Source organism: Rhinatrema bivittatum, chromosome 3, assembly GCF_901001135.1.
Source record: "Rhinatrema bivittatum chromosome 3, aRhiBiv1.1, whole genome shotgun sequence".
NCBI classification, from domain to species: domain Eukaryota; kingdom Metazoa; phylum Chordata; class Amphibia; order Gymnophiona; family Rhinatrematidae; genus Rhinatrema; species Rhinatrema bivittatum.
In genome coordinates, this window is record NC_042617.1 from 248,858,590 (window position 1) to 248,876,705 (window position 18,116).

The following is an 18,116-nucleotide window of genomic DNA, read 5'->3' on the forward strand; positions in this document are numbered from 1 at the left end:
CTGATTAAACATCCATACCAACATGCTCAGTCGGACAATTAACGTAAATTTGCATACACGCTTATAACCAGAAAATGCTCAAAAATGTTGTATATTACAGTCTTGTCTTGTATTGTGTTACAGCATTCACTAAGAGCTGTGTAAATAACCCACTAATTAACAAGAAAACTCATATACTAATTCTACCTGGCTGTAATGAAGCAATGCCCAAAGGAGGTCAAAATATTTGGTCCCTAAAGTTGGCAAAATAGGCTCAATGATAGCTCCACCAAATGGTGGTGGTGGTGTAAGATCCAGGGTTGGATGGGAAAATCCCAAATCCCAACAAGGACTTTGTTTAGACAAAGTGGCTTCCTCAGGGGAAGACCCTTGATATGAGTGAATGGAAAGATCTATTTTTATCTAGGCTGGCCCCCAACGCCACCAGAAGGGAAGAACCGATTCCACTTATAACTATCCATGGAGCTGAGAGATGCCCGCCTGCTCCGTATTCACTTGAGGTTGCGCCTTGCTGGATCACTTCAATTCAGTTCTCTCGGGCACAGGAGCAGAGCCCCAGAAAAGATTTATTTATTTATTTATTTATTTATTTAGTGCCTTTCCCTGTACGTACCTGGATCAGTCCAGACAGTGGGTTATGTCCCCAGTCCAGCAGATGGAGTCAGCACAAGCTTTGAGGGGGCGTATCCATATATCCTACTACCCCCTCTGCAGGAGTTCAGTATCTTCTGACTCCAGCAGATGCGAGTAGGGGAATCAGGCTTCCACTCCTTTTCCTTTTTCTTCACTTTCTTGCTTGATTATGGCTGCTTGTTGTCTTTTTCTGTGGATCAAGTTTGTATCAAGTTTGTATTAAGTTTAAAAAAAAAAAAAAAAAAGGCAGAGTTCTTTCAACTTCTGGGGAGTGGCTTCTCTTCCTTGTCTCTTCTCTGCGGCCTTGCTGTTTATTTCTCGTTGCAGCCAGGGGTAAGTTTGTTTTTCCTTTGTAGTTTTTTCCTTCACAGCTCAGCCCCCGGTGCCCGCGAAAGCCGGTGGACCCGGCCTCTTCGCTTTTACTCCCTCACCCGCGGCCATTTTACAGCTCCTCATGGGCTGCTGAGCCATTTAGGGAAAGATGTCTGGGGCGGGTCGTGTGGCCAGGAAGGCCCCCCCCGCGACACCCTCCTCTATTTTCGGACAGCGGGCAGTGCGGGCCGATCGGGCCCCCCCGCAGCGGCGCTTTTGTGCGCGTGGCCCCCCCCCCGTGGCTTTTTCTTTTCTCCTACAGCGATCCCGATGCCGCGGCCGTCCCGCTGTGCGGCCTGCGGAGACCCGGGGTCCCGGATTTCCCGGACATCTGTGCACGATGCCTTCCCGGGGGGGAAGGTACCCTCACAGTCCCTGACTGATTTCTCTTTTTTGCCCGGGCGGCGCGGGCCGGCCACTCCGCCATTTTGGCGGGAACGGCGGCCATTTTACATTCTGAGCGCCCTGAGGCGCAGGCCATGAGGGGGAACGGATCCCTGGAGGACTCTACCAGCGGGGGTGTTCCCCCGATTTTGGTGCAGGAACCAAGCACCCAGAGCCAGGGAGCAGGAACCACACCGCCCCCGAAGCGCACCCGAGCAGGCCGGGGTTCTCTCCGGAGTTTATCCTGCTCATGCATACCACTTATCTGCAGGGGCTGGAAGCACCTGTGGGACCCCCCCCTCCTAAGATCCCTCGGATGTCGCCCTCGACGCCGGCCCCCCCCGACCCTCCGGGAGTGGGGGCCTCCCGCCTTCCTACCTGGGTCCGATTTACGCCCGCGGCAGTGGGGGCGGTGCCAGACCCAGCGGGACATGGACTTGACCTCCCGGACGGGGGACAAGGGGACGGCACGCAGGAGGGGGATGATCCGCGTACCCTACGCCTCTTCCAGAGGGAAGAGCTGGACGACCTCATTCCGCAGATCATCCAAGAATTAGATTTGGACCCGCCACCAGACCCGCCTGCCCCAGTAGCTCCCGCTGTCGTCACTTCTTCAAGGAAGGGAGATCCTGTCCTGGCGGCACTCCGGCCGAGGGCTTGGGCTTTTCCCATTCATGACTCATTTTTACAACTTCTCACCAGGGAATGGGACACCCCGGAGGCCTCCCTGAAGAGCAGCCGGGCTATGGAAAAGCTGTACCCGCTCCCCGAAGATTTTCTGGACCTCATCAAGGTCCCAAAGGTGGACTCCGCAGTGTCGGTGGTCACGAAGAGGACGACTATCCCAGTGACGGGAGGTGCGGCGTTGCAGGACACACAGGATCGTAAGTTGGAAGTTTTCCTTAAGCAGGTTTTCGAGGTCTCCGCTCTGGGTATGCGGGCGGTGATGTGCAGTTCGCTTGCCCAGCGGGCTAGTCTCCTTTGGGTGCAACAACTCCTCACGTCTCAGAACCTGCCGTCCGATGAGGCTGCCCAGGCAGATCGGCTAGAAGCCGCAGTGGCGTATGGGGCGGACGCCTCGTACGACCTTTTTCGGGTCCTCGCAAGATCCATGGTTTCGGTAGTGGCAGCACGACGACTACTGTGGCTACGTAATTGGGCGGCTGATACGTCCTCTAAGTCGAGTCTGGGCTCTCTTCCCTTCAGGGGCAAGTTCCTCTTCGGGGAGGATTTGGACCAGATCATCAAGTCCCTGGGGGAGAACGCTGTTCATCAGCTGCCGGAGGATAGGTTTCGACCATCCAGAGCATTTTCTTCTTCTCGGACCAGAGCCAGAGTGCAACGGCGCTACAGGGGATACAGACAGGCGGGCTCCCGGTCATCCGCCCCCATGTCTCAGCCCTGGTCGCGCTCCTTTTGCGGGCGTCGGCCCGCACGCACTACTCCCGGAACCGGGAACCCCTATACCAAGTCTTCACAATGATGCCAGTCTCGCCCATTCCCCTGTCCCCAGGATTGGGGACCGACTAACGTATTTCTACGCGGAGTGGGCACGGATCACCTCGGACAAGTGGGTCCTGGATACCATAAAACACGGCTACGCATTGGAATTTGTCCGCCCCCCGCAGGGAAGGTTCATCTTTTCCCCCTGTGGCTCGGACCTCAAGAGAGGAGCGGTGCAGCTGACTCTGGACAGACTCCGGGAGATAGGCGCTATTGCGCCCGTGCCCTTCGGAGAGGTGGGCTCGGGCCACTATTCCATCTATTTCGTCGGACCAAAGAAGGACGGTTCCTTCCGGCCTATCCTAGACCTCAAGGAAGTCAACAAATCCCTTCGAGTCGTTCGGTTCCGCATGGAAACGCTCCGGTCAGTGATTGCGGCGGTGCATCGGGGGGAGTTCCTTGCCTCCCTGGACTTAACGGAGGCCTACCTGCACATTCCCATCCACCCGGACCACCACCGTTTCCTTCGTTTTCAAAATTCTGGACCAGCATTTTCAGTTCACGGCTCTCCTGTTCGGATTGGCAACTGCGCCGCGCACCTTCACCAAGATCATGGTAGTCGTGGCGGCAGTTCTCCGGAAGGAGGGCATCCTGGTTCATCCTTATCTGGATGATTGGCTCCTCCGGGCGAAGTCATTCAATCATGGACGCTCAGCGGTGACTTGAGTAGTACGGTTTCTACATTCCCTGGGATGGGTAGTGAACTTCTCCAAGAGCTCCCTCATGCCCTCGCAACGCTTGGGTTTTTTTTGGGGGCGACCTTCGACACCCTACTGGGCAAAGTTTTTCTGCGCCAGGACAAAGCTCAATCCTTGCGGGATCACACACGACGGTTCTCTGCGTTACCAGAGCCCACCTCCTGGGACTACCTGCAACTCCTAGGAGTGATGGGGTCCACCATCGACCTTGTACCTTGGGCTTTCGCGCACCTCAGGACCTTACAGTGGGCGCTCCTCTCCCATTGGAAACCAGTATCGCAGGACTACCAGATGATTCTCCCGCTCCCGCAGAATGCCAGGGACAGTCTGGGCTGGTGGTTGGATCCGCCGAACCTGGCCCGTGGCGTGTCCCTCGATCTGCCAAATTGGGTGGTGGTGACCACCGATGCCAGTCTAGCAGGCTGGGGTGCAGTCTGCGATCGAAGCGCCACGCAGGGGACGTGGTCCACGGTGGAGGCGAAGTGGTCAATCAACCGTCTGGAAACCAGAGCGGTCCGGCTAACTCTGCGACATTTCCTCCCTCTTCTTCGGAACCGGGAAGTCAGAATCCTATCTGACAACGCTACCACCGTGGCCTACATCAACCGACAAGGAGGCACGCGCAGCCCGCAGGTCGCGCTCGAGGCGGAGCTGCTGATGCAATGGGTGGAGCATCATCTCGTCCGGCTAGCAGCCTCTCACATCGCCGGTGTGGACAAAGTCCAGGCGGACTTCCTCAGTCGTCAACTGCTGGACCCCGGAGAGTGGTCTCTCTCCGACAAAGCGATGCAACTTCTCGTCCATCGGTGGGGGGCCCCCCACTTGGATCTGATGGCGTCCGCTCTCAACGCCAAGGCTCCACGCTTCTTCAGTCGCCGGAGAGAGCGCGGCGCAGAGGGAGTGGATGCCCTGGTCCTCCCGTGGCCGCCACATCTTCTGCTCTACGCTTTTCCACCATGGCCCCTGGTGGGCAGGATGCTCCGCAGAATAGAAAGCCATCAGGGGACCATGGTTTTCGTCGCCCCAGAATGGCCCAGGCGACCCTGGTTTGCGGACCTGCTACAGCTGGTGATCGACGGGCCAATCAGGCTGGGGCACCTCCCCCAGCTCCTACATCAGGGCCCGGTATTTTTCGAGCAAGCAGAACTCTTCTGTCTTGCGGCCTGGCTTTTGAGAGGCGCCGCCTCCGGCGTCGGGGCTACCCGGAGGCGGTAGTATCCAAGCTATTGCGGGCACGAAAGACATCGATGTCGGCGGCCTATGTTCGAGTCTGGAAAGTGTTCGAGCTATGGTGTACCAGCCAGGCCACGAGACCCGCTAAGGCTTCTGTACCTCAGATCCTTCAGTTTCTACAGGCGGGGGTGGAAAAAGGGCTCGCCTATAATTCACTACGGGTTCAGGTGGCCGCCCTTGGTTCGCTGTTGAGCGATGGGGGCTCTCTTCTACAGTATCCTGACATTGCTCGTTTTCTCAAGGGTGTCAAGCATATGCGTCCTCCGTTACGGGGCCCTTGTCCCTCCTGGAGTCTTAACCTTGTGCTTCGCTCCCTATCGGGACCACCGTTCGAGCCGCTGCGCAGCGCAATGATAAAGGATCTCACTCTCAAGACTGTATTTCTTGTGGCCATCTGTTCCGCTCGACGCATCTCGGAGCTGCAGGCTCTGTCGTGTAGAGAGCCCTATCTCCGTTTCTCCGACTCTGGAGTCTCGCTTCGCACCGTTCCCTCCTTCCTTCCGAAGGTGGTTTCTGCATTCCATGTGAACCAGACGGTGGAGTTGCCGTCCTTCTCTTCCTCAGAGCCGAAGTCTCTCCGTCTCTTGAATGTCAAGCGCACTCTGCGCCTCTATCTGGAGGCTACAAATGAGTTCCGGACCTCTGACCATCTCTGCGTACTCTGGGCCGGTCCTAAGAAGGGGTCTCAGGCCTCGAAGACTACCATTGCCAGATGGCTGAAGGCTGGCATTGCTGCTTCCTACATTGGGGCGGGACGGACTCCCCCACCCGGCATCGTAGCGCATTCTACACGTTCTCAGGCGGCTTCCTGGGCGGAGGTTCGCTCGGTATCCTCGCAGGAAATTTGTAGGGCAGCCACCTGGAAGTCGTTACACACGTTCTCGAGGCACTATCGTCTGCACCTCGCCTCTTTGGTCTCTGGACACTTTGGCGAGCAGGTTCTCCGAGCAGGCCTCGCAGGACCCCACCCGATTTAGGGAAGCTTGGGTACATCCCACTGTCTGGACTGATCCAGGTACGTACAGGGAAAAGAAAATTATTACTTACCTGCTAATTTTCGTTCCTGTAGTACCATGGATCAGTCCAGACGCCCACCGCATTTGGGTTCTTGATCCTGCTCAGCTCTGCGCTATTTCCTGTTCACAGTGCTCTGTGTCTTCACAGTCGTTTCTTTTCGCTGTTTTTCACAGCTCCCTACAAGTTGGTAGGATGTTTGCAGTTACTTGTTGCGGTTACAATTGTTTTAATTATCTGTTTCCACAAACTTGATCCTTCGGGGGTTTCTACTCGGGCTTTGATATACTCGATACTGAACTCCTGCAGAGGGGGTAGTAGGATATATGGATACGCCCCCTCAAAGCTTGTGCTGACTCCATCTGCTGGACTGGGGACATAACCCACTGTCTGGACTGATCCATGGTACTACAGGAACGAAAATTAGCAGGTAAGTAATAATTTTCTTTTCTATACCGACATTCATGATACAGATCATATCATATCGGTTTACATAGAACATAGGGGAAATAACATTAGCATAACCAAGAAGAAGCGAAAATTACAATAAAACAGGAGTACTCAAACTGGGAAGAAGAGGAGCCAATGGCGGAGGAAACTCTGAACTAAACAATATCAATACAACCAAAACGAGATGGTATCGCTCAGACTTTACAGGGACTGTCAAAACTGGAAATACCTTTCAACAGAAAGCACTTAAGAAGGCAAGTTGCTTACAAAGCCTCGGAGAAATAGGCGTCTGTGACCTCGAAGCTAAATTGCCATACACGGCAGAAAGTGACAAAAGCTATACTGGAACAAATCAATGGTTTCTGGAATGATGCCGACCTTCCTTCTGCTTCCCAATATGTCCTTCTGTAAACCCAATATTAAGCATGTAAATGCTTTTTAAAATCAGACTTTGTGTGTATACAGGTAGCTTAGAGCATACACTCGCCTACAAGACTCCAGTAGACAAGGGGCTGTTGGCAGGGCTGCAGGGAAAGGGAGAACTGCATGACTGAAGTGAGCTAAGGCAGCCTGGAAAAGAGGGTTGGGAGGGTGCTGGCAAATATCCAGGATAGAGGTGTTGGGAGGGGCAATGGGAATGTACTAGGAAGGTTAGGGTGCTAAGGTCAGGCTGGAGAGGGTGGGAGAATAAAGATCTGGGTTCACACCGATGAGGGAGCTCAGAGTGGGCTGGGATTGTGCTGTGGGGCAGGGAAAGAGTGCTGGGGTTAGCCTGGGGATAGTGAGTGCTCATCTCCTCCAGTTTCACAAGTTTGTTGAATTTTCAACTAATGTCAGCTAGGAATAATATTGAAATGCTAAATTGGTATAGAATTAGATACCGCTGCTCAAAGTTAGCTCTTAGAGCTCTCAGTGAATAGAAAGTGATACTTTCTTGTAGTAAGTGTGGAGTGCAGGAAGAAGACTGAGAGCGATTAATAAATGAGCTACTGAATTGTACCAATATTAACTATCTAAATATTTCAATGATGATGATGTTTGCTGTAACATTGCAGGTTACAGATGCTGGATCACTTTGCAGAATGTGTTAAGCAAGCTAAAGGGGTCCGTCAGCAGGCAGTGCAGCTTAATATCTTCACGGCAGTGCTCAGTGCATTAAAGGTAAAGATGTCTGTTTGTTCATTTATTTTAATGTAAAATCATGAAGCTTTATAACTTATGAGTTATGATTAATGTGACTTATTCAAAAGTGTTTTAATTTTGAACTATGTGACTAAAACAGTAAATGGGGATAGTGGTGATGCTTGAAATTTGCATATCAGCATCATTAATATCTGGTAAAGAATGTATATTGTAAAAATAAGCTTCTACATTGCTTCCCACTACTAAAGTTTAAAGTTATCCAGCAAAGTTAGCGGGATAACTTTAACAAAGTCCTACCCACCAACTTCTTTACTCAGATTAATATATATGTAGCTGAAACCTTGATATGTTTGAGATAAGAACATAAATTGCCATACTGGGTCAGACCAAGGGTCCATCAAGCCCAGCATCCTGTTTCCAACAGTGGCTAATCCAGGCTACAAGTACCAAACACTAAGTAGATCCCATGGTACTGATGCCAGTAATAGTGACTATTCCCTAAGTCAGCTTGATTAATAGCAGTTAATAGACTTCTCCAAGAACTTATCCAATCCTTTTTTTAAACCCAGCTACACCAACTGCACGAACCACATCCTCTGGCAACAAATTCCAGAGCTAAATTGTGCATTGAGTATGAATGTTTTTCTGATTTGTTTTAAATGTGCTACTTGCTAACTTCATTGAGTACCCCCTAGTCCAGGGGTGGGCAATTCCAGTCCTCAAGGGCCACAAACCTGTTGAGGTTTTAGGATATCCTAATGAATATGCATGACATAGATTTGCATACAACTGAGGCAGAGTGCATGCAAATCTCTCATATGCATATTCATTAGGGATTTCCTGAAAACCAGACTGGTTTGTGGCCCTCGAGGACCGGAACTGCCCACCCCTGCCCTAGTCCTTCTATAATCCGAAAGAGTAAATAACCGATTCACATTTACCCATTCTGGACCCCTCATGATTTTATAGACCTCTATCATATCCCCCTCTTGGCTGTCTCTTCTCCAAGCTGAAGAGCCCTAACCTCTTTAGCCTTTCCTCATAGGGGAGCCATTCCATTCCCTTTATCATTTTGGTTACTCTTCTCTGTACTTTCTCCAGTGCAACTATATCTTTTTTTGAGATACAGTGACTAGAATTGTACACAGTTGAACACCATGGAGCGATACAGAGGCTCCATGGTGTTCAATAATTCCTAACATTGTCTGCTTTTTTTGACTGCCACAGCACACTGAGCCGATGATTTCAATGTATTATCCACTATGAAGCCTAGAACTTCTTCCTGGGTGGTAGCTCCTAATATGCAACCTAACATCGTGTAACTAGAGCAAGGATTAATTTTCCTTATATGCATCACCTTGCAGTTATTCACATTACATTTCATCTTCCATTTGGATGCCCAATCTTCCAGTCTCCAAGATAAGAGACCGTCATATATAAAACCAATCCATGCTGAATTTCATTCTTTATCCCAGGACAAGCAGGATGCTAGTCCTCACATAAGGGTGACGTCACTCACGGAGCCCTAATGCGGGAAAACTTCTGGTAAAGTTTCTAGAAGCTTTTGATTGGCAGCCTGGGGCTACTGAGCATGCCCGGCATGCCATGATATTCCCTGCCACAGGGGTCTCACTTCAGTCTTCATTTTTCCGCGCTGCCATTGACATCGCGGTCACAGGAGCCCTGTGATGTTTTCCTCACAAGTTGACAAAAAAAGTCAATATTTTCTTTAAAATTTTTGCCCCATTTCGGGTCTCATAGTCATTGTCACCGGACGGTGACAAAGAAATTAGCTTCCACTAAAAAATTTAGCATTTTTTCATCGACGGACATCGAGTCACGATGGCATCAAGCTTCAAAAAGCCTTCTATATGGACCCGCATTCTATATGCGGGTCCATCACGGACCCGCATATAGAATGCGTTCGGTGCCTCGGAGGACAGCATGACATCGCTTCCTGTCCAGAATGCCAAGAGATGACTGCAAAAGGCAGAAAACTCCGCCTAGAAAAGATGGCACAGATTTTTCAAATCCAATAGGGGCCTTCACCAACAACTTCCACAAAATCATCACCGGTAGGCCTTACTAAAAAGATTCTTCTCAAAAAACGACTTCCAGAGGGTTCGGGCGATGCCTCTTCAACACCCTCTACTTCATCGACAAGGTCTGTATCCGAACCGAGATCGAAGGATAAGCACCGATGGCATCGATCTATCCCGCCGCTTCTGCCGCCGGACGAACAGAGCGCTAAGAAACAAAAGTCGTCTTCACCTACGGTGACTTCCGTTCCCTTGGTTCCGGCATCGATACCGTCGACCTTGCCGCAGTCATCGACTTCGATTCCTGACTTGACTTTGTTAATAAAGCAAATTGTCACCGATGCCTTAAAGCAACAAATTCCGGCGCCATCGCCGATGCCGACACCCATGTCGATGCCGGCGGGATCGCCGATGTCAGAAGCTTCTTCGATACCGGCTTCAGAGCCGATGCCGGCGACTTCGCCGATGATGCAAGTTTCATCGATACCGGCTTTACAGCCGATGCCGACGGTTCAGTCGATGCCGGCGTATACGCCGATGCCAGCGGTATCTTCAATGCCTTCGATTCCGCTGATGTCTACCTCGATGCAAATAACAACATCGATGACGGAGCCTGTTCAGGCATTCATACCATCGATACCTTTCTCGATGCCTTCGATGCCAACCCGGCCTATAATGTCGATGTTTCCTATCTCGATGTTTTCCTTTACGACATCATCGATGCCATCTGGTACACAGCCGATATCTCTCTATACAATGGCACCATCCAAACCTCCTTTGCAAAGGAAAATCACTTCCATGCAAAAGTCATCGGGGAAATTCAAGCATTCTTTGCCGAAACCACCTACTACAGCTCCAGACACTTCCAGTTCTGAAGCAGCATTACACAGTCTGCTCACTAAGAGATATCAGGACCTTCTGGCTTCATTGCCTATTATGCCAGGGCAAGAAGAGGAGGAACAAGAAACTTCACCTGACCCACAAGATCCATTACAAGGTCCTTCTGGGATACCTGCACCTCAAAGGCCTATACCTGCTCCATATCAAACACCAACTTCTGATACCTGGTCAGATACTGCATCTGAGCCCTCATCAGAAGACTTTGTCTGATCCCTCTCCACCTCAGTCCAAAAAACAGTCACCTCCAGAGGACCTTTCATTTTCCTCTTTTATCCAGGAGATGTCTGAGTCCATACCCTTTCAACTACAAGCGGCAAAAGATGAGAGGCAACAGACACTGGAAATTCTACAGTTTGTAGATCCTCTAAAGCACAATCTGGCCATACCTATCCATGAAGTGCTACTACAACTCCAGCAGAGGATTTGGGAACACCCCTGTACAACTCCTGCTGTTAATAAAAGGGTAGACTCTACCTATCTCGTTCAATCTGCACCAGGATATGAGAAAACTCAACTTCCACACAACTCACTTGTAGTTGAATCTGCTCAAAAGAAATCTCGCAGGACCAGAACTCATGCCTCAATCCCTCCAGGAAAGGACAACAGATTCTTGGATCAGATGGGAAGGAAAATCTATCAAGGGGCCATGCTTAACTCAAAGATTTCAGCATACCAACTTTACATGACTCAACACCAGAGAAATCTCTGGAAACAGAAGAATTTGTACCTTCTCTGCCTCAACAACACCAAGAGGCAGCACAAAACATAATTCAAAAAGGCTTGGATGCAGGAAAGCATGAGGTCAGAGCCGCCTATGATGCTTTTGAAACATCTTCCAGAACAGCAGCATCAGGCATTAGTGCCAGAAGGTGGGCCTGGCTAAAGGCTTCTGATTTACGACCAGAAGTCCAGGACAAACTGGTGGGACCTTCCCTGTCAGGGAGATAATTTAATTGGCACCAAAGTTCAGGACGCTGTGGCTCAGCTTCGAGAGCACTCGGAGACTCTAAAACAACTCTCCATGCTACCTCATGACCCTGCAACCCACACAAGTCGCAGACCACCGCATAGGGAGACAAAACGCCCTTTCTATAGGCCAAAAAGGTACTATCCTCCCGCTTCTAGGCCAAGACCTCCAAGGTCTCAACAAAGACCTCAACAGAGACAACAGCGGTCTGCGAGGCCCCAACCAGCTCCTCAAACAGGACCTGCCTTGGGTTTTTGAAACGAAATTCAGAGAACAAGGCCAATATTCCAACCCCACACCACCTTGCCAGTTGGAGGAAGAATATCCCATTTCTACAAGGAGTGGACATCAATAACATCCGATCATTGGGTCCTTTCGATAATTCATCAAGGCTATCGCCTCGACTTCACATCACTCCCTCAGGAGTTTCCACCATACAATTCCCATCTCAATCACAATCACATACTTCAATTACAAACAGAATTATCCACTCTTCTGCAATCAAGAGCTGTGGAACAAGTACCACACAGTCAGAAGGGCAGAGGATTCTATTCCCGGTATTTCCTCATTCCAAAGAAAACCGGAGGCCTACGTCCCATTCTAGATCTCAGAAATCTCAACAAATTCTTAAAAAAAGAAAAGTTCAGGATGGTTTCCCTAGGCACCATGCTTCCACTTCTACTCAAAGGAGATTGGCTTTGTTCTCTGGATCTTCAAGATGCTTATACACACATTCCTATATTCCCGCCTCATCGCAAGTATCTGCAATTCACAGTAGGCCATCAGCATTTCCAATACAGAGTATTACCATTCGGCCTGGCTACAGCTCCAAGAGTATTCACCAAATGCCTGGCAGTGATAGCAGCACACTTACACAAACAAGGTGTTCATGTCTTTCCTTATCTCGACGATTGGCTCATCAAAAGTCACTCTCAACAAGGAGCAGTAACTTCACTAAATCGCACAATAGCTATACGTCACCGACTGGGATTCCTCATCAATTATCAGAAATCCCACATGACTCCTCCTCATCTACTCCAATTCATAGGAGCAGACTTAAACACAGACATTGCACATGCTTTTCTACCAGAAGATCGTGCAGACACACTGTCCCTGTTGGCACACTCAATTTCCTTACAACACCAGGCGACAGCCCAACAATTTCTCACCTTACTAGGCCACATGGCCTCAACAGTTCAAGTCACTCCTATGGCACGCCTCGCCATGAGAGTAACCCAATGGACTCTACGATCACAATGGATCCAAGCCATTCAACCATTGCACTATCCAATCCAAGTAACCCACCAACTACGCTCATCGCTACGATGGTGGACAACCAAGGACAATTTACGCAAGGGCCTACCCTTCCAGAAACCAGTCCCTCAGATAACATTAACTACAGATGCGTCCACCTTGGGGTGGGGTGCTCACATAAACTCTCTCCAAACTCAAGGCACTTGGACAAAACTCGAAGCCACATATCAAATCAATTTTCTGGAACTTCGAGCTATACGTTATGCGCTTCATGCGTTCAAGGACTGCCTTTCCCACAAGACTGTTCTGATCCAAACAGACAACACAGTAGCTATGTGGTACATCAACAAAAACAGGGAGGTACGGGCTCGTATCTCCTTTGTCAAGAAGCTGCACAAATTTGGGGCTGGGCCCTGAACCACTCAATGTTCCTACAGGCCACTTATCTAGCAGGAATTCAAAATGTGGTAGCAGATCGACTCAGTCGTAGGTTCCAACCACACGAATGGTCCCTGAATTCCTCAGTAGCGACCAAGATATTCCAACATTGGGGACAACCAACAACAGACCTCTTTGCGTCGCATCTGAATCACAAAGTGCACAACTTCTGTTCCCTACACGCACAGAAGAATCAGCCAGCCAAGGACGCTTTTGCTCGCCCTTGGAACTCAGGCCTACTATATGCGTATCCTCCAATACCACTCATAACGAAAACTCTAGTGAAACTACAGCAAGACAAGGGGACCATGATACTCATAGCCCCATACTGGCCTCGACAAGTATGGGTTTCCCACACTGCTAGACCTCTCAGTCAGGGATCCAATACGCCTGGGAGTAGCTCCCAATCTCATAACTCAGGATCAGGATCGGTTGCGCCATCCCAACCTCCAATCCCTAGCTTTGACAGCATGGATGTTGAAAGCTTAATTTTACAACCACTCAATTTGTCAACAAATGTTTCTCAAGTACTTATAGCTTCACGCAAACCATCCACTAGAAAGAATTATTCTTTCAAATGGAAAAGGTTCACTCTGTGGTGCACACAGAACCATATTGATCCTTTCACTTGCCCCACTACTTCTCTTTTAGACTATTTATACCATCTTTCAGACTCTGGTCTTCAGACTTCATCAATCAGAGTACATTTAAGTGCAATCTCAGCTTATCATAATAAGTTGGGAGATGCACCTATATCCACACAACCTCTTGTCAGTAGGTTTATGAGAGGTCTTACACACCTTAAACCACCAATTCGACCTCCAGTCACAGAATGGGATCTGAATCTGGTTTTAACAGCATTAATGCGTTCTCCTTTCAAACCCATACATTCTTGTGACCTCAAATTTCTCACATGGAAGACTATCTTCCTCATAGCCATTACATCAGCTAGAAGAGTTAGTGAGTTACAAGCACTTGTCACATATGAACCTTATACAAAGTTTCTACATGACAGAGTGGTTCTCCGTACACACCCAAAATTCCTTCCCAAGGTAGTTACGGAATTCCACTTAAATCAAACCATAGTTCTACCCACATTCTTTCCAAGGCCTCACTCTCACCAAGGGGAAAGAGCTTTACATACTTTGGACTGTAAACGTGCATTGTCTTTTTATTTAAATCGCACTACATCCCTCAGAAAATCCAATCAACTTTTTGTTTCTTATGATCCAAATAAGCCAGGTAAAGCAGTGGGCAAGCATACTCTATCCAACTGGTTAGCAGATTGCATACAATTTTGCTATGAAAAAGCAGGCCTTCCTCTTCAAGGGCGAGTAAAAGCACATTTAGTACGAGCAATGTCAACTTCAGTAGCACATTTTCGTTCAGTGCCAATCATTGACATATGTAAAGCAGCAACATGGAGTTCTCTTCACACCTTTGCAGCTCATTATTGTCTGGATAAACAAGGACGACAAGATTCAGCCTATGGACAATCTGTTTTAAAGAACTTGTTTCCTGTTTAATCCCAACTCCTTCTACAACCCTTCTGCTGTGATCTTCGGTTGACTCATTTCCTCAATAACACATCACTGCTAACTTCATGGACAATGACTCAGCCTCTAGCTTGCTAATCACCCATATGTGAGGACTAGCATCCTGCTTGTCCTGGGATAAAGCAAAATTGCTTACCTTGTAATAGGTGTTATCCCAGGACAGCAGGATGTAGTCCTCACAGAACCCACCCGCCACCCCGCAGAGTTGGGCCTCAGACTTTATTATTTTATTTTGCTAACGCTTATTGCTACATACGAGACTGAAGTGAGACCCCTGTGGCAGGGAATATCATGGCATGCCGGGTATGCTCAGTAGCCCCAGGCTGCCAATCAAAAGCTTCTAGAAACTTTACCAGAAGTTTCCCACATTAGGGCTCCGTGAGTGACGTCACCCATATGTGACGTCACCCATATGTGAGGACTACATCCTGCTGTCCTGGGATAACACCTATTACAAGGTAAGCAATTTTGCTTTGTTTTGATTCTATAAATCCCATAGTAATTATAGGTCTAGATTTTTATAAATTTTGTTAATACAATAAAACAGTACTTATATCAGTCTCATGAATGTTATCTCCTCATTCAGCAGTATAAAATCTTTGATGTGACAATAATCTACAAGATAAATCTACTGAATAATGCTCAGTTCTACCAGGCACCAGGCTCACTAGTCCGTAGTTTTGTGGATCACCCTTGAAGTCCTTTAAAAAAAAAAATTGGCATTACATGGGCTATCGTCAAGTCCCCTGGCACAGTAGCAGATTTTTATGATACTTACATATTATCCATTGCAGGTCTGCAATTTAATAGTTTGAATTATTTTAAAACTCTGGGACGAATACCTTCAGGCACTAGTGAATTGGTGCTATTTAGCTTGTCAATTTGCTCTAAAATATCTTCTAGTTTCATAGTGCTTTGCATCACTTCTCTGAATCATCACCTTTAAAGAACTATTCTGATGTGGACAAGTGTAAAGTGATACACGCAAGCCAGACTATCCCAAATTTATAGCTACATGAAGCAATGTTCCACATTGAAAGTAATCACCCAGGAAAAGGATTATGGGGTCATTGAGTATAATATATTTAAATCCTCTGCTCAGTGCTTGGCAGTAGCTAAGAAAGCAATTAGAATACTACAAAATATTAGGAAAGGAATAGAGAATAAAACAGAGATCATAATGTCCCTGTATCACTTCATGGTCAGACTGCACTTTGAGCACTGTGTGCAGTTCTGGTCACCATATCACAAAAAGGATATAGTGGAATCAGAAAAGGTACAGAGAAGAGCAACCAAAATAATAAAGGGGATGGAACAATTCACCTATGAGGAAAGGCTAAAGAGGTTAGAACTCTTCAGCTTGGCGAAGAGAAGGCTGAGGGGAGATATGATAGAGGTCTATAAAATGAGTGGCGGGGGACAGGTAAATGCAAATTCCCTGTACATACCCAGATCAGTCCAAATCATGGGTTATGCCTCCCTTCCAGCAGGTGGAGACAGAAAAAAAACTTGAAAGGCACCCTCACTTAACCTGGTGTGCCTCCTGCATCCCTTCAATATTTCTCTGTCTCCAGCAGATGCAGGTGGTACAAACCCTGTGATCTTGCCCTGTTTCTGGGTGCAGGCTATCCCTTATAAATTAACTGAGTGAACTAGCTTAAATTTTGCTGCATTTTTTGGGCCATTTCCCCCCCCCCCCCCCCCCCCAATGATGCTGCAGCCGTCTTTCTGTGTGGCATGTGGAGAATTGTCCACGCAGCTTTCTAGGGCCAGTATTTGTTCCCGCTGCCTTCCTGGAGGGGAAGGCAGCTTTTTTTTAGGGTCTGCAGCATTACCCAAGGCTTGAGGGGCTTTAAATCGATCGGCTCTGCGGGACCCTTGGGCTTACCCTTTTCCCCTCAGTGCAGGGACTGCAGCCATCTTAAACACTTTTGCTGCAGCTCAGGCAAGGGCAATGGGGGAGTGGGAGCTTCCCCCAGCGCTGTCACCGGTCCCTGCCGGTCCTGATGATATTTTAGATCAGGACCAGGATTTTTTTTACAGGAGGACCCTGTTTTCCCTGGGGGACAGGATGTTGATTCTGATTCTTTTTCTTTAGATTTTGTCCTCCTTTTTGGCTTCCAGATTTCCGCAAGGTGGTGCTGTGCTTTGGTGAGACCTGTGCAGAGACTACACCCAGAGGTAGCCAAGCGCACGGGTGTTCCCACGTCTCTATGGGTTGCAAAGTTAAAAGGCACTGTGGTTTCAGGAGGCACAGCCGCTCCGGAGGTTCCGGGCAGTGCGGCTGCAGATGCAGGACCCTCTCCTTTCCCTCCCACCATTGAGGAATTGGATGAGGAGCAGGGGAGACAGACCCCCTTAGAAGGGGTATGACCCTAAGGTGGTCCAGAAGGAGGAGTTGGAACCCCTCATTCCGGCAGTTCTGTCTAAGCTCGGGGTCGAGCTCCCCTTACAGGCTCCGCCGCAGGACCTGGTGGACCCGGTCCTAGCGGGATTGCGAACCCCGACCCAGATTTTTCCTGTCCATGCCATGCTTCAGCAGCTGATGACCAGGGAGTGGGATGCTCCGGATGCTGGTTTGCGGGATGGTCAAGCCATGGATAAGCCTTATCCGTTGTCAGCTCCTGAGGTCCCCTAAAGTAGACTCTGCAGTTTCAGCTGTTGTCAAGCGGACCACTATTCCAGTGGCAGGCTCGGTAGCTCTCAAGGATCTTCAGGATCGAAAACTAGAAGTCCTTTTTAAGCACATCTTTGAAGTGTCCTCCTTCGGTGTCCAAGCGGCAGTGTGTAGCAGTTATATGCTACGAGCAAGCCTGCGCTGGGTTCAACAATTGCTGACGTCTCGAGATCTTCCTCCAGGAGAATCAGAGCAGGCACAACATTTAGAGGCTGCGGTGGCATATGGGGCGGATGCACTATATGACCTGCTCTGCACCTCATCTCGCACCATGTCATTGGCAATGTCGGCAAGGCGTCTTTTGTGGCTCCGCCACTGGTCAGCGGATGTTTCATCCGAGGCTCAGCTTGGGGCTATCCCGTTTAAAGGTGTTTTTTTTATTCGGGGATGATTTGGAGCAGTTGATAAAGTCCCTGGGGGAGTACAAGGTTCACAAGTTACCAGAGGATAGACCGAAGTCCTCCAGAGGGTTTCCGTCATCCCGCTCTTGTTTTCGGGGGCAACGAAGGTTTCTGCAGAACAGACAGCAAGCGGCCGGGCAGCAACAACCGTTGGCCAGGAGCCAAGCCTGGTCCTCGTCCTTCTGGGGACACAAAGGTGGTTCTTCCTCCACTCCCGCCTCCAAGACTACACAATGAGATACGGCCGGCCCATCTCTCGATCTCTCAAGTGGGGGGTAGCCTGTCCCGGTTTTACGAGGCATGGGCCACAATTACTTCCGATCAGTGGGTGCTAAGCATAATAGAACGCGGCTATGCTTTGGCATTTGCTCGACCTCTCAGAGAGTTCTTTTTAATATCTCCATGCGGTCCCTAGGCCAAACAGATTATTCGTCAGACTCTCGAATGTCTCCTG

The 18,116-nt window shown here is 49.1% G+C and overlaps 1 protein-coding gene across 1 annotated transcript in view; it reads left to right on the forward strand.

Moving 5' to 3' along the window:
• The window catches only part of HEATR5B (HEAT repeat containing 5B), a 571,627-nt gene that overhangs the window by 238,725 nt on the left and 314,786 nt on the right, over window positions 1–18,116 (forward strand). Inside the window, 1 exon segment of the mRNA XM_029594411.1 lies at window positions 7,343–7,448. Within this exon segment, the coding sequence (XP_029450271.1) occupies window positions 7,343–7,448 (106 nt within the window).